This window comes from Dunckerocampus dactyliophorus, chromosome 1 (assembly GCF_027744805.1).
Source record: "Dunckerocampus dactyliophorus isolate RoL2022-P2 chromosome 1, RoL_Ddac_1.1, whole genome shotgun sequence".
In the NCBI taxonomy this organism is placed as follows: Eukaryota; Metazoa; Chordata; class Actinopteri; order Syngnathiformes; family Syngnathidae; genus Dunckerocampus; species Dunckerocampus dactyliophorus.
Window position 1 is genome coordinate 2,467,220 of NC_072819.1, and position 17,106 is coordinate 2,484,325.

At 43.9% G+C, this 17,106-nt stretch overlaps 1 protein-coding gene across 5 annotated transcripts in view; it reads left to right on the forward strand.

Annotated features, from left to right (window-relative positions):
- The window catches only part of LOC129180454 (receptor tyrosine-protein kinase erbB-4-like), a 239,326-nt gene that overhangs the window by 124,683 nt on the left and 97,537 nt on the right, over positions 1-17,106 (forward strand). For all 5 annotated transcript variants that reach the window (XM_054774983.1, XM_054774977.1, XM_054774951.1 and 2 more), the window contains exon 3: positions 4,712-4,898. In XM_054774983.1, coding sequence (XP_054630958.1) covers positions 4,712-4,898 — 187 coding nt within the window. The remainder of the gene's footprint in view (positions 1-4,711; positions 4,899-17,106) is intronic.

Below are 17,106 nucleotides of genomic sequence, written 5' to 3' on the forward strand. Positions count from 1 at the left end.
TGCGCCTCGGAGAAAAAAATGGTTTTCTTGAGCATATTTTGGGATGTCTCCTTCTCAAACTCTTTCCCCATCAGAGGCAATTTTGTTGTTGAAATAACTTAAGTGAGCTTAGTCAGTTGTTCTTTATTTTTCTCAAGCTGCAACACTTTGAAAACTCCTGGCGTAGCCCAAGCATTTTTATTTTGGAGGATCTTTTTTTTTTTTTTAAGCTTTTAAAAATTATTTATGCATCTCTTTTTTCAAAATCCAGCCTGCTGCCTTGAGGCAGTTCCTTGGAAGAATTCCGAGGAAGAGCTGCAACGATGTCTATGCATTTCCACTGGCGAGGTGCCTCCGAAGCTTAAAAAAGCTGGATGTACAAATGTTTTGCTCAGGCAATAATCCATTTTGTTTTATTCTCTTCCATATGTATGTGTCTGCTAAAAACTGCTATTGAGAACATTTCTCAAGAGAAGTCCAAGTGGGAGTCAGGGAACATTCTAAACCAGCTGAATCATTTGCACCTGTATTCTTTCATAAATTTGTTCCCAGGACCCTCCACTGCCTTTAGCGAAGTTAGATATTATGATTACACCTTTGGATTCAGTCTAATAGTTCAATGCATTTTCAGCATAAGCTTCTCATAGAAGGTCTTCTTGACACACACACTCACATAGCACAACTAGAGTTGCACAACACTCAAAGATAACATACGTAAAAGTACTGGGAGACACTCAGCCAAACAAGCTGAACTATCACTTCTACACAAATTTAAGTGTCACTCTACAGAGGGGCGCGGCAACTGCTATATGGACTGTGTACTTTTAATGCTAGGCTCTATGTCCATCTTCCTCATTGATGACGAGATGAGATGTACAGTGGTGTGAAAGTGTTTGCCCCCTTCCTGAGTTCTTATTTTTTTGCATGTTTGTTTAAATGTATTAGATCATCAAACAAATGTAAATATTAGTCAATGACAACACAATGACAACACAAAGATTTAGTGTGCAACTGTCCATTGATCTGATCTTCCAAAATGAGGAGATGATAGAGATTTACAGGAGGATGTGTAGGAGTAGTGATGCAACATGGAAGAAATCTCTGATGACGCTGATGGAGAGGAATACGAAGCAAGACACATGTTTATGTTGAAAACAGTGCAATCTGTTTGTCTTTACATCCACATTGAGTCGCAGGCAGGATGGCAGTGGTAGGTGTAATGGAATTATTTCAGGACCCACATGAATGACCATCTCCCATGCATATGACATGTTGTCAACCTCCCAGCTCTTTCTTCCTCCAACGGACATCCTGTATCCTACACAGGGTTTCTAATACTGGCTGGTGTGTGCAGGGCACAAAGTGAGGCTGCTTAGAGTTTTTGAAAAAGTAAGGGGGAAGAACAATATTTCAAGCCACCATGTCCCTGGAAATATTCTGTACCATATCAGCAGTGCAGATTAGATAATTGTCAGACGGGACCCGCACAAACTGGCAATCAGGGATGTCTGGGACAAGTAGGTCAAACGGCCTCCTCTTGTACAACCCTGGGTTGGGAAGTTTTGAGATCTTATGTAAAACAGGACATGATACCGTGTAATGCTAGATTATCTCCAAAAGCAAGTCTTGTAAAACTTAAAAATTACACTCTGCTTGCTCTCTGAAACTGTTATTAAGGATTAATCATACAATCATTCATGTGACAGAGGCTAATTTCATTCGTCATAGACAATTACGAAGAGAGACTTCTTGTGGGTCAATATTGGCCGGAACTATATCGTGACTCAGGATGGTTAAGAAACCTTGATGGTAACCAACGCCTTATCCAACAAACGGCAGACCTTCAATAACATCCTTGACATCAGATGGCCAGGCAGGATTAGCAATAACAGATTATGGCAGTGAACAAACTAAGACCCGGGAAAATGGAACTGGATAGGCCACACATTCCACAGGTGATCACACGACGTGTGCTTGAATGGAATCCCCCGGGAAAACATCGGGGTGGTCACCCCAAGATGCCATGGAGAAAGGCCCATGAGGAGGAAATGAAGACCTGAAGATGATCACCTAGAACCGAGTGGGTTGGAAGACTGCTGAGGCTCTATGTCCACACGGGACCCAAACGAATAATCATAAGAAGAATAATAACAATGTAGGCATACAATATAAACAGTATGTATGGGTTAAGTCAGTTTAGTGTAAAAAGTCAGGGTTTGTGAAATCCCCCGAGGCACGTCTTCTGCTGCATTTATGCCACGTGGCTGACATCGTGTTTATTTCCCAACCACATATCGGGAGAGGCTGAAGGTGACACTCCAGCCTCCTCACGTCCAGCACTTTTTGAACGCGCATGATTACGCTATGTGAAGTAAATAAAACTTGTTTGGCCTCAGTGCATTTACCCACATACTGGTTGACCTACTGTGGAGAGGTCAACTGAAAAGACTCTTTGCTGCACAAGAGGGCACATCTTTCATGAAGATCGAACCATAAAACTTGTAATTCATCATGGGCAGCTGATCTGTGGCTGCAAAGTTTGTTCTAAGCTCCACAGCGGGTCTGATTGTTGCAGTTTTTGAAGCCTCTGCAGAGTGGCTCAGCAGAGATGTTTACAAGGGTAGAAGTCTGATGCATCAAAAGATCAGTCAAAGGTATTCTGTAGCCCACATCTTGTGTTCAGAAACAATTGCTGATTCCTTTTAGAGTCATATATTTTGCTAATCAGCCTTGCTACTAACATTCTTAATGACAGGAGCAGTTAACGGATTTACAGTATCTTTTATGGGAAAAATTGCCTCGGTTTTTGTACGTTTGTTATCGTCAGACCCTTCAGAACCGATTAATGACGGTACATAGACTGTACATTGTTTTGTCATCCTTCCCCCAATCGTTTCATCTCTGTCTGTCCCTTTACTCTAGAGTGCTGGAGGCACAGACACTCCAGATTTCATTCTATTCTATTGATATCTACCTTATGGCCCTGTGGTCTGTCTCTCTATCTCAACCCAACCGGTTGAGACAGACGGCCGCCCCACAGAGCTTGGGTTTCTTCCCTTGATTGAATTTTTCCTCACCTCCGTCGCCAAGTGCTTGCTCATGTGAATGTATGAACAGCGTGGTTCTAGACCTTGCTTGACAAAACGTCTGCTGTGAATTGGTGCTGTCTAAATAAAATAGACTTTACTTGACTGCACATCCAAAACGATACTAGCATCAGCTTGAAATGCCCACAGTCCTACTTGTGAAGTCTGAGCACATCGGCTACCGGGCAGCCCCTCAGCGTAGGGTCCTTCAGGTTCTGGCTTTGTTTGTTGGAAACAGCACAACTAATACAGTAGAGAGGAAATGCAGGTACTGGCCTCCCCACTGGACTCCCGCCTCCTACTTTTTGATGCTTCCAGCACGGAGCAGTTGTGATGGACGTTGATAAAGAAAGCTTGGCTCTATGCATGCATGTGTGTGTTTAGCCACAGAGGGAATTTAAATGATGTCAAAGCTATGCAACTGACTGGGAAAGGGCAGCATAATCCTCTAATTCAATTAGGTGATTTACCAGAAAATCTCGCTAAGTCTGTTTTTTCTTCCTCCTGTTAATACTTTCCTCGCTTCCACTTGAAGGCTTTTTGTGTGGTTACTGGGCAACAGGGAAACAGTTGCATTTCAGTTTTGCTGTGGGACCCCGGGGCTGACAGGGGCAAGGGGGCACAGTGGGAGCAGCGTGGATCACGGCAGCCAGCAGCCGGGTCGGGTGGCGACGCACCCTTGGCGGGAACGCGGGGCTTACCGCAGACTTAATGATAGCTGGGTGAGCTCGGCAACCCCCACCAGCAGTAAATACAAGGCCACAGTGGGGGTCAAAGTGGTAGCATGGTATGACTTCCAACCAGGGGATGGGATCAACAAACCTCTGGGTGAATGTGGCCTGTTTTAGAAGCTGAGTCACAATTTCCACCAAGTAGCACAACTTTGTTTGCTCGCCAACCAGGACTTTCTGACAGTCCTCACAATAGGGATCCTCTCTCTGAAATAAGCATGCTAATCAAAGCTTTGGCTGAAATGTATGCTGTTCTTTTATGATGCGTTTCTTTCACTCTCTGTGATTGATGCGCTGTAATCAAGCTAATAAGCACCTCCACTTTCCGCTCGAGTTCTATTGTCTTCGTGCCACAATAGCCCGTCCTGGCAGGTGTGCAGTACCGTGTGAGGACTCCACATGGAAGCTAGTGTCAGATACCTGCTGTTATCCCCAAGCTCAGGCACTCGTCAGGCTGCATCCTAACTGTCAATCTCCAGGAGTAAGCTCTTCTCGAAGACTACTTGGTCCGCGAGGATACTGTTTAATTAACAAATGTATCGCACTTCATCAGGACTTTTTAAAGTATGTGCCAATTTGTTGAAAAGTGTAATTCAGGAATATCATCTGATAAACCGTAATGCCTAGGAGGCTGCAATCAAGCATTCGGGCTGACATTTTAATCATTTTAGGCTGTGCGTCCAAATTTGTCACGTGCTTGACATTTGCAAATGCAAATAATATGCCATGTGCACGAAGATGGCAGAAATGCTTTAATACCTTAAGTGCAGCCGTGAAGAAAACACAGCAAAGTATAGCACCGAAATGAAAACCCAAGATAATCACTTAACTTTTACGAAGAAAACAAATCTTCATCCTGCTCTTTAAACGTATCTGCAGCAAATACCAACCGCTTCCTCCTTTTTCCCAATGCAGTCCATAAGAGAGGTGACAGGCTACGTGCTGGTGGCCCTGAACCAGTTCGACTACCTGCCGCTGGAGAACTTGCGGATCATCAGGGGCACCAAGCTGTATGAGGGCCGCTACGCCCTCGCCATCTTCCTCAACTACAGGCGGGATGGGTACTATGGACTACGGCAGCTGGGCCTGCGCAATCTCACAGGTCAGTAGTGTCGCATACGTAGCTGCTATGATTGTTCATTTGAAATGTAGAGAAAAGATGACCACTTTTACCGACACCTGCAAAGTCATTAAATGATAAACTAATAAGATTACATACAAACTTGGAACAACTGTAAAATTAACTAATCATGAGTAATCCATTGCAACAATGTCTGAAATCTGAGTGTGCGATGCTACTGCAGTCTGAACGGTCAGGTCGACTACTGTACTGTACATGCGACCGATATGTCATCGAAAGGCGTGTTTTTGCTGTGCTTACTGAGACTTGGATAAAGGTACACACTGATGTGGGCCAAAGCTCTTCTTGTCATCCGAAAATTATTTTTAAAAAGTGTCAGTGAAGAGGCTCACAGCAACGTGTGGTTAAGAAAATATTCACTCCTGTTGCAAAAATCCGTGTAATTGCCACAAGCGTGCCGAGGAGAGCCCACACACTGCAGCAATCTTTACGTCCGTAAACACACGGCAGTGCGTGTGATGTTGTGCTTTTTGCGCATGCACGCCGCGTTCACACTGACAAGTCGTATTTGTTTTTTTTTGGTAATGTGAACGACCCCATGAAAAATAGGATTTCAACAAAAAATTGGAATTGGGCATCGTAGAAGAGGAACAAAACATATACTGTAAGTCGCACTTTACAAAAAGTCACATTTCCCGTTATTTATGATGAGTGTCATGGTGTCGCTGCTGACAACATTAAAACAAACAGCCATGTTTTATCACCAAAATTCATTTTTGTATTCACAAATGAATTCAAACGGACTGAAAATCATGCATGTGTATTTGGTTAGTCAGTGGCTGACGCAGCAGCTACAATCTCCAAGCTGGAAATAATTAGTGTCCTAATTAAACAACACTGTCGTCTAAAATATCCTATAATTATAATCGCACATTATGACTATAAGTCAAACTATGAAAACGTATGACGTATGAGCTGTTACTTTGTTAACAGCTCAAAATTTTAATCAAGCTAAAATATACTACAAACAAAATATAATTTGTTTGCAATGCCACTGCTCTTTTTCGTCTGTGGATAGTAGCAGATTGCTTGATTGATGAACTTTAATATTTTTGACATCCAGTGGTCTCCTATGACCTGCTTTTTTCGTGTTGATGTGCGGAGTTCGGAGTGTCCCTGAATGCACCTTGCATTTGTGTGGTGGGGAATGAGGAAGAGCTGTTCCAAGGAAGGACAGAGAGATGTGTTTATGAGCTATAGGTACATATATGGCGTTGGAAGTGAGCGTTGCCGTCGATGTGTTAAGGTAGGAATAAAGTCGTAGTAGAGAGGTGTGGCTTGCAAGATGCGCATGCGGGAATTAAGGCAAAAAATGACAAGATTTAGCACCCTTATTTTTGGCAGCCCTAATACAAACATAACAAATTACAACATGATCTTTGAAATTTGAGCGTGACATGGGATTATCCGTGTTGAATTTGAAATACTACAAAAATACTATAAAAGTACAGATCCGGAGGAACCTTTGTTAGACATTATTGCTTTTGATCATTTTTATATCCTTGTTAAAAAAACAAAAAAACAGACTCATCCTAAAAACAGAGACAAGAGTCTGTGGACGGGGAGTTGCACACAAACAAACCCGTGCCAATAAAAACAAAGGCATTATGGTGAAGATAATGAATACTGCATAAATTATTTCAATGAGTCAATGACTCAAGCCTCAACTGTCAGTTGTTTCCCTCTGAATTACAAATGTATTTTCCTCATTTAGTAGACGTCACAATTTCCTGCGTGTGTTTGACTTATGCATATTTAATAGGCCCTTTTAATTCAGGCACAAAATGAGGACTCGGTATTTGAGGCCACGTCACTGCTACCAAATTACTTTTGTGTGTTGTTGTATGAAAGGATCAAATATCTGTGAAAAACCTTATTTTCCTCTTAATTACATTTCTGTTTACGCACTCAGAAGTAGGCTTCTCAGGCTGAGTGTTTTCATGCCTGTGTCGTGCTTTGTGTCCTTGGGCGCACACAGATTGTATTTGCAAAAGGTAGCTTTTCTCCACCTATATTTTAGGTCACAGTCTTGGAATCAGCTCATCTTTGCCATTTGGGAGAAGCGGTGACCTTCTCACCCTTGTCGGAATGGTGCAACATTATGCTTTATTGCAGCTTTAAAGCTTATTTTTTCAGTGTGAGGCCGCGCTGCCGTTTTTTCCAGCAGCTCATTTACCCTTTATGGCCTTAAATGAGGCACTCACAGAACAAGCGGCAGCGGGTCAACACAGCATCCGGCTTAGCGGGAGTCAGGATGGTGCGTCTGGCGTCCCGGTGTCGTCGTTGCCGCCAGTCTCGGAGAGGAGAGCAAGCTGTCGGCGGAGACGCGCTGGCGGAGGGACAACTGTCACATGCCTTCTGAGGAGAAGCATTTGGCGGAGGTTCACCGCATCCTCCATCATGTTGGACGCCACACTTTGCTTTCAAGATCATAGACAAATGTCAGGAGTTTAGCTCATCTTGGACGTTACAGATTGTATTGAGTGGGCGTACAAAACAGAAAGTGAGTCTTTAGTGTCACTCTAGACCAGCTGTTTTCAGTGGGCAAAAAAAAAAGATGTAATGACTCAATGTCCCAATGTCTGTGAATGCACCTTGCGTTCTTGTGCGTGCTACGCCACCACCAGGTGAGTGCCATGTTTATGGGTGATTTTGTCAAGCTTGAGTGGAAGGGGAAGGACATCGAGTGGGGGCTCGGACACACAGCTGCAGATATCTGCTGGAGAAGCGCACATCGCTGCAGCTCGCTTTGTGTTGCGTGGGGAAATTGCGGCCACTAGTGATGTGCGATACCACACCACAGCGATACCGATCCAGTACCGATACCTTGCAAATTACACCTAATGTGTTTGAATCGATTCACACATCATTAGCGTCCACAATAAAGACTGCTCACGTTGGAAAGTTAGTGTCCTGTAGGCCAGTGTTTCCCAGCCTTTTTTGTCTTGTGTATCCCTAGAGCCTTTTTGTCATACCATGATTACCCCCTCACTCATACGTGTTGATAATCCTCCAAGAGTAGAATGTAACACAACTGTTATGATGTTGGCACAGCTGTGCCACAGGCTATTCTCTCCCTGGGGAAACTAGTTGTAGCGCACACATTACATTTTATTGTCTGGCTTAAGATGAAATGACTGATATTATTCACTTATCATCTTGGAAGTTAAATGTTTCCACATACCCCCTGCAGTTTGCTCGCTTATCACTAGAGGTACAGTACATGTACCCCTGGGTGGGAATAAGTGCTCTAGGCAGTTGCGTAACTTTTGCAAACAGTCCCTTTTGAAAACAGAAGCTATTTGAAAAGTTTGAGTTGAAAAATGTCGCCGCTTGTGAGTGGGGGGTGATGGTGGGTCCCCCAACTAAACCAGTTAAGAACCACAGATCTAGACCAAGGGGTCGGCAACTTTTCGATCAAAAGAGACATTTTGCCCCGTCTTCCATTAAAGAAAAAAAACAGTGGAATCTTGGTTGTTGAACGCCCCAGTTTTTCTATGACTCAGTTGTCAACAAAAAAATTACCGTACGACATTGCGTGTCACAAACTAGTCAGTTTGCCCTGTATTGTATTGTTCTGCGGAATCGAGTCCCCAATCAAACCCCCCTATCTTTGCCGACTCACTGTCCATGCATTTTTTATTGCGCAAGACTGCTAAGTAACGCCACAGAGACTCACAGAGGGGAATTCATTTAAATGTCTCTGATTTTGCTACAAGAGTTGTTTTATTGTTTCTGGGCGGTTTAACAACTTACCTGCTAGCTGCCGCCTACCTGTTACCATCGCTTTTTGGTGCCTAGATGATTGTTTCTGTCCTGCTGCCAGTGTATCAGCATTTGGATTGTCAGGTTTCTGGCTTGGATTTAGTGCTGTCTGCCAACTCGACCAACAGGACAATGTCTGCTGATTAGCTACAGCTAGCAGTGGGCTCACTCCAATGGCGCCCGCAATTACTACATTTCACAGCTGCTCTTCCTCAGTCGGCAGTTCCCTCCACTCATAAGACAGCTCGGACGTCTATGTCGACCCCCTGGTATATCCACAGAGGCTCCCGTAAAAGGTGTTTAAATAATGGCCTATTAAATGCTGCATGTCTTCTCTCTCTGAAGCTCAATGCTGATCTTCCCTGCGTCAGGGCTGTAAGATGTGTCTTTGATCTTCACACAGGACCGTAGGTTCTCATTTGTGAGGCAGGAGTGATATTTGGACTTTATGAAGTTGAGAAAACTTGCTAGCATAGGTATGTTGGGCCAAAGATGGACAGGACTCCAAATGCATACTTTTTGATGTCCATATTCTGCATGTGTCTGAAATGGCACTGCGTGTTTCAAAAACAAGTTTGCGGAGGTTTTCATTGTCATTCTATTTGTGCTGTTTAGCAAGAGTGGCTTTCTGATAGGTGACTTCTTCTGTTAGGCTTTTGAACTCGGACACCTACAAGTCTTTATCCGCTATCGGCCAGTTCAATTTCAAGATTGAGCTGACTTATTTCTGTGTTTTTTTTTTCCCTTTCTGAATTCACTGAATCGGTCTCTGCATTGCCATAATTGTACGGTCTTCATCAATTCCAATTGATGGGATTGTTCTCTTCTTGGAGTTCTCTCACGGAGGGGAAGTGAGAGAGTGTACCACTCTGCAAGCACTGTCATCCATCCAGCCGTCGGCAGCAGTCTCAGTAGGTAAGCCCAGACTTCCTGGTCCCCGGTCACCTCTTCCAGTTCCGCCAGCTGTGCGATATAATCCCTCCATCGTGTCCTAGGTCTGCCCCGGGGCCTTCTCCCGGCTGGGCATGCTCGGAACACCTCACCTTCCGGCAATAATTGCATAATTACAATTGATATGATTGTTCTCTTCTTGGAAGTCTCTCATGGAGGGGAAGTGAGAGAGCGTATCGCTCTGTACATCCCTGGCCAACACTGTCACCTTGCACTCAAACTCCAGAACATCCTCCATCAACCGCAGGGCCGCGCTTCCGCTTCCCTGGAGATTTGCATTCAGCTTGTTTAAGTGACTTGTCATACAAACACTTTTCCAGCCCATTGAGGTCCCCCATTTGATGCCTTTTATTTCAAACAAGCCAGGTCTCCCCTTGACAGCCAACGAGCTCTGCTGTGAAGGACAGGGGTTCTCAAATGGTCTCAATCTGACAACCACATTTTCCAATGGTCATTGTGTTACAATCCACTTTTATTTAAGTCATTGCCTCCGCCAAGAGCAGCGCAAAGCAAATTATAAAAACCTTTTTCAAATTTGTTGATAAAAGTTTTACCTCAAACTCCAAGAAACATGGGCAAATAAATAAACAAGGATCAAATAACATAGAAATAAAAATGACAACATATCCCCTGATCTCGGCCGACTTTGGGCAAATTGGCTGGAAATTGCGGTAGCGATGTTCTTCCAGCAAGAATAGAACAACATTCCCTTCTTGTGCTCAACGCAACATCTCACTTCCAGCATGCATGTCCTCAGCAGGACAGCCAAGAAGCGAACAAATGTCCAACAAAGCTGCCAAGACTCTCAACATTTTGTCCCTGAGTTTGTTTGGCAGCAAGATGGAGGCTTAAAGCCACAATAGGTCATTTGTGTGCTGTATGTCAGAGAGTTGTTGCAGCTTTTTGTCTTAGTGTCTTTGCAGCAAAAGATGAGGATGTTTAAATGCTGACGTTTAGGGATTCTGGGAGACCAATCAGAAGTGTCCTGACAGATTTAGTCTCGTGAACACAGTGTGGATCAAAAGGCCTCGTTTGGTGGTTTTAAGAGCGTGCTGAAATTCTGTCTTATGTGTTTGTCTATGAGTGAAGGGCTTTGATCTGGAATCGTCATAGCTAAAAAGCTAATGGGTACTTACAACTGGCTCTGCCATGTTCTCTGTGACTGAATGTGGTGCACATCACTACAGGATAAAGTAACTTCTGTTCTGTGGACTGTGGGTTCACAATGAGTTGCTATGACCACGTCATGTTTAAGCTTGGTCTGTGCTTCTGTGTAGTCACCATGCCATCCCTTCCGACGCCGCTGTTGAGCTTTCAAAGTGTCTGGGAGCGGTATTTTCTCGAGCAGTGATTCGTAAATGGGCTGTGACCGCCCCCTAGAGGGCTGCCAAAAGATGCTTTGTTGTTGTAATACACCTTCCCACCACTTGTGGCAGTCAGATGACATACTGATGCATTACTAGTGCAAGCAAGCCGAAGAGAGTCGCTAGTCTGGAGCAGAAGTAATGTTTAGTTGCAGTGAGACAAACAGGCCCTCCGCCCTGGATCGTTGTCTCAAAGGAGTACCTATGTCTAGAGGAGTACCTGTGTCTAGCCCTGAGTGAGGGCTGTGAAACTCTTATGTTCTCTTGTGGCTACAGTATGTACTGTAGGTACTATAGGTACTCACCATTAATGAATGATAACGTTGAGCAATAGAACAGATGAATGGGAGCGCTACAACAACGCTTATATCTGTTATGGGCCGCCTCCACCTCACTCTAAAGCAGCTCGGAGAACATAGTTTTCGTGAACATAAAGGAATTAAGACCTCAACAGTCTGCATTACTGCAGACGCTGCGTCGATCCGCCTGTCGACCTCCCGCTCCAACCTTCACTCACTCATGAATAAGACCCCGAGATACTTGAACTCCTCCACCTGGGGCAGGACCTCATTCCCAACCCGGAGGGTGCAATCCACCCCTTTCTGACTGAGAACCATGGCCTCGGATTTGGAGGTGGTGGGTCTCATCCCAGAAGCTTCACACTCAGATGCAAACTTCCTCAGTAAACGCTGAAGGTCACAGCCCGATGAGACCATCAGGACCACATCGTCTGCAAATAGCAGAGACCAGATCCTAAGGCCCCCAAACTGGATTCCCTCGACGCATTGGCTGCAGCTAGAAATTCTGTCCATGAAAATGATGAACAGAGGCGGTGACAAAGGGCAGCTAACGCTCACTAGAATCAGGCTTGACTTACTGCTGGCAATGCGAACCAGGCTCCTGCTCCGGTTGTACAAGGACCGAGTGGCAGGTAGTAGCCTATTGCAGATGTGATAAATAGATAATGCCAATGCTTGAAGATAGATACTTTATTTATCTCCAAGAGAAACTCGCATTTCCAGCAGCTCTGCACAATTGTCTTAATCACTTAAAAGTAAAACAAACAAGGCAAGATACATATACTGTACATAGTAAGGTAATAAGTCAAGTCCTGTGTGTGTATTTGTATTTGTATTTGATCATAAGGACAGTGATAGTAATCTGCCACTGAAACTGCTCTCAGTCGGGAGATGATGCTGTGCAATGGATGATGCTGGTTGTCAATGATGGGAAGGAGCCTCCTCAGTGTTCTTTGCTCAGTGGCAATGACGGAGACTGCCTTCTTTACCAATTTGTCCAGGCGTATGCCGTCCTCCTTGAGGTTGCTCCCCCAGCACACTGCTGCATACAGGAGAGCACTAGCTACTACAGTCTGGTAGACGATCTGTAGCAGTTTCTTGCATACGTTGAAGGATGCTAGCCCTCTGAGGAGGTACAGACGGCTCTACCCTTTATGCATAGAGCATTGGAATTGAGGCATTCCATATATTTCCTAATGACTTCATTTGTTTAGTGTAAAAGAGTTTTCAACTCAGAAACTGTGCAGTACATATTTGTGTTGCAGAGGCTGAATTTGATCTTTTAGCAGAAAGTCCCTTTACTGCGGGACATGAAGGGCATCAAAGATTTCCTTTTTGATGATTATTGATTAAAAGCAAATGATGCTTAGATGGGGATTATTTTTTTTCCAACACCTCCAATTTTTGTCTTTCTTGAACGTACCTAGCAACAGCATACACACAGCATTTTAAATGTGCACAGATCATTTGCATAAATAAAATCACAACGCAAAAGAGGTTAGCTTGTACCCAATTTTGGCTTCTGTGTGTGAGCGAGAGAATTCAGTGCTGGAGCACATTAATAATGGATCTCGTGTCACCATTAAGGCTTTAATAATTATAATTCAAACATATCTTGTAGCTTCAAACACTGCTTTGCAACCACAGAAAATGCTGCAAATTGCAAGGCAAAGAAGCGCTTCAGTATATTTGTTTAAGGTTTTGGGGGTTTTAGGTTTTTTTTTTTTTGCAGAGTTCATAATGTGTAAATAATGAGTGTTCCTCTAAGAACATAAAAAAACAATCACTCTGTTGTTGTGTAATAGCATAAAAGTCATGCTTCTCTTCACTTGAGGCTGTCACCTGCAGTAAATGTAACCAAATTAGCCACAATGATCTGCCACCTGTTGTAGTTTAGCATCTCTCCAGATAAGGTGACGCTGCAGAGCGCAGTTATTAAAAGCATGTTGACATTCATTGTCATGCACGCCATGCTGATTTATCATTACGACTTCCTGATTGTTTTTCCACTGCTTTATTTCCAATTTCCTCTTTTTGTTTGCACTGGAGTCCTTTTGAATCACCATGCCAAGATCGTGCACCAGGAGGGCTTCTCAATTCTTTGAAGAGGTGCGGTGGGATCAGGGTTCGTCTACGTTGTAGCTGTTGAAGGAGAACAAAAGGATCATCGGTGTAATAGTAGTCTGTTGGATGAAAACCATGCATGTTATGTTACCATTTTTTCATTATGTGATCCCCTGCTGAGTTTGTAAGTGCCCCCGCCTTACAAAGAAATTAACAATTCAAAATTGTATTTTATTTTTAAATCAAAATTGTTATTTTATTTAATTTTAATGCTAGGTTTATTTTAACAGTGAAACGTAATAGCAACAGAAAATTGTGTTTCGTATTCAGTATAGCAAGAATGCTGACTCCCACAGACAGGTCATGCGCCCACGAAGCACACAAATTAGTTCTGTCTCTTCAACAAGAAGCTCGGCCAGAAAGAGAAAATGGAAGAAATGCACGATAACAGTTAATCTCTCTCGCTCTGGATGTGGTAGGGTAAGGATGATCCTGAGAAAGATGAAGGATCATCCCAGAATTACACAAAAGGAGTTTGTCAGTGATCACAAGGGATCTGGGACCACAGTCACCAAGAAAATCATTGTTAAGGTAAAACAAATCCATCCAATACGCCGAAAAACAAAACTGAACATGTAAACATACATGTGTAACAGATTTCGCCGTTACGGATTGTGCCTTATGGTGACGAGGGAGCTGAGCCAAAAGTCAAAGCCGGTCGATCTACGTCCCTACCCTCACCTGTGTTCATGCGCTTTACGTAGTGACCAAAAGGACAAGATGGAGGGTACAAGCGGCCAAAATGAGTTTTCGTTTCCCCTGTCGGGTGGCTGGGCTCTCCTTTAGAAATCCGGGAGAAACTCGGAGTAGAACTGCTGCTCCTCCGCATTGAGAGGAGAAGCATTGAGAGGTGGCTCTGGCATCTGATCAGGATGCCTCCCGGACGCCTCCCGAGCCACGTCCGACCGGTAGGAGGCCGTAGGGAAGACCCAGGACACGTTCGGGTTATTTGACTGCGTGTAAACGTACTCTATGTCTCTCAACTGGCCTGGGAACACTTCGGGATCCGCTGAGAGGAGCTGGACGAAGTGGCTGGGGAGAGGGAAGTCTGGTCTTCCCTCCTTAGGCTGCTGCCCCCGCGACCCGACCTCAGATATTGATTTACGGCAACTGGCTCTTTTTTCGGCTAAACACTAAGAACAGCACACATGGAAAAATATGTCAACAATTATCTTAGCACAGGCTTTGTTTGCTACTGTGTTGTGTTGACTGGTGATCAGCGTACTGTACTGGCCTATGAAATGGTGTTTTAGCATGCTTGAGGATTGCCTGTTGGAGGAATAGGGGCCAGATCTTATAAAACCTGGTTTGCAGGTTTGCTAAAGAAATCAAGTTTTGCTTTTAAAATTTGAACTGACCTGGAAGGCAGCAAAAGTCTGGACCCTTTTCTCAAACTGACACCTGAACACATAGTACAGTTGTACCTCAGATCTCCTACGCCCCGGTTTCCGTAGGATTTGATTTTCGACTAAAACTACTGTCAAAAATATATCTTGGTTTTCGAAAACTGTCTTGGTTCTTGCACGGCCAAACATTGTGCCTAACAAACTAATCCGTTTGCCCATGTAGCGTTCCACGTGAGTCCAGCTGTGTTTGTAGCATGTCTTTATTACTTTATTATTTCTTATGGGAAAATGTATTTGGTTTTCATACGTTTCAGTTTTCGACTGACCCTTCTGAACGCATTAATCACGAAAACCGAGGTACCCCTGTAGTTTCAGCTGAAATTTCAGCACAGCACTCAAAACAGCACACTGTGGCTCTGTCTCGGCCGACTTCTTGTTCAGTTTGAAATACACGGCAATAACAAGCATGTATTACAGGGCCGTCGGCATGCTGTGGCACTTACAAAGGAACACCTAATTTAACAGCAGTAACAGCAAATAAAGGTTTCACGGGAACCCACAAACCTACAGAATTGGTTGGCTAGGAATAGCTAGCAGCACTAACAATCATCAAATCCAATTATTTTTGCATGATCAGTTCTAAACCACAGTGTAATTGTGAATATAGTTGTGCTTTGTCTATGAAAGACAAAACAATTAATGAATAAAAGTAAGGGGAAATTCAAATGTCAACCTTGACCAAAAATGCTGATATAAATATTGCAGTTTTGAATAATAACAAACATACCAGGTCTTTCCAGGCCATTCGTTATCCAAGTCAGTGCTTGTTAAAAAACATAATGTGTGTCTCTTCTCTTGACTTACAACACCAAAGTGTGTTTGACGGACACGTATTGCTGCCAATGGAGTTACTTGTTAAAAGTTCAAAGTAACGGAATATATTTTCAACTCACAAGACGAGAAGATACACGAGATTGGGTCCCCAATCTCCTGACTGCCCTTTTCTCGTGATTACAGCTTTTCTCCAAATTTTAATCTCGCAAAGGACACCCCTGTCGCTCTGTGTCGCCACTAAATGGAGCAGAGTCCGTCACGTCAAGTTCAAAAGTCAGTGTGTGCGCTCTTGAGAACTGTGCTGATTGGCAGTTGATTGTGTTGATGGCATCCGTGATGCTGTCTGTATTCCACTTTGCCACTCATTGGAAAACATTTTCCACCAGAGGTTGGATTTCCACCTACCATGAAGTTTCTACGTCTCTTTCTACTGTCCTTACCAAATTATTCTGGGGTGATTATATCTCCTCCGGTCCCCAGCGTGACCACACATTGATCAACCACTATTGCTTGTTACCGTGATTAGCATTCAGCTGCACGCATGTCTTTGGCTTGTTCTTTGTTTGGTGCCTGCTGATTGGAGGGCCGCTGCTTGATTTAGATGCAGAGAAGTGGAGACAGAAGAGTGCTTATTCCGCCGCCTTAAGTGCAACGTCTCCAGTTCCGTTTTTCTCCATTATTGAATTTGCCAGCTTCTCGTTTTGCCCTGATTGCATTCAGTGTCACCTCTGAATTGGAAAAAACGTGTCCGCTCAGCAATGAAAAGTTTAGAGGCCAAATATGACCGATTCTGTCTAATGGTGAATAGTGCTGTTGCCTGTGGGCTTTCTTAAGGTCGGAAAGACAAACTGGGTAGACGCAGCGAAGAGTAGTGAGAGTGATGTCAGGGATTCATTTCATGTCCGCTTTGGCGTTTACAAAAAGTGTCATCTCTGGCCTCCTACACGGCCTCCTCTGTGCACAAAACATTTTTCATACGGATTCCTGGCAAAAACAATATCATTGGAGACTGGAAAATGTAATCGGGGGTTTAAAACACAATTATCAGTGGCTGGTGGGGGGGGGTGTCTACGGTGAAAGGGACCACCCCCGCGCTGTCTGTGCCTCGCCGCTCCACTCCCATTTGTCACTGAGCACAATATCTCTTTGGCTGGCAGAGCTAATAATGGAGAAGTGGAGAAATGGGACTCCAGTGATGCACCTTAGCGTCTCTGTGAAGATCAGATAAGTTCTTCTGGAGTCTCTGCTCGCATGGATGGTGACATTTATAAAAACACACAACGCTCAGTTGAAAATGTGTAGCTGCAGGAGCATGACACTTCATTCGGTCCTGGTCCGTCTGTTCTCAGCCTATTTTGCTGATGCTTCACTTTTTCTGCAGTTTTTGTATCACCTACTAGCGGCTTATGTCTGCTGTCACAACAATGATTCATAAGATATGAAAGGTTGAGTTTTTGGTTTGGGGTTTTTCATTTCTTGTTTGGAG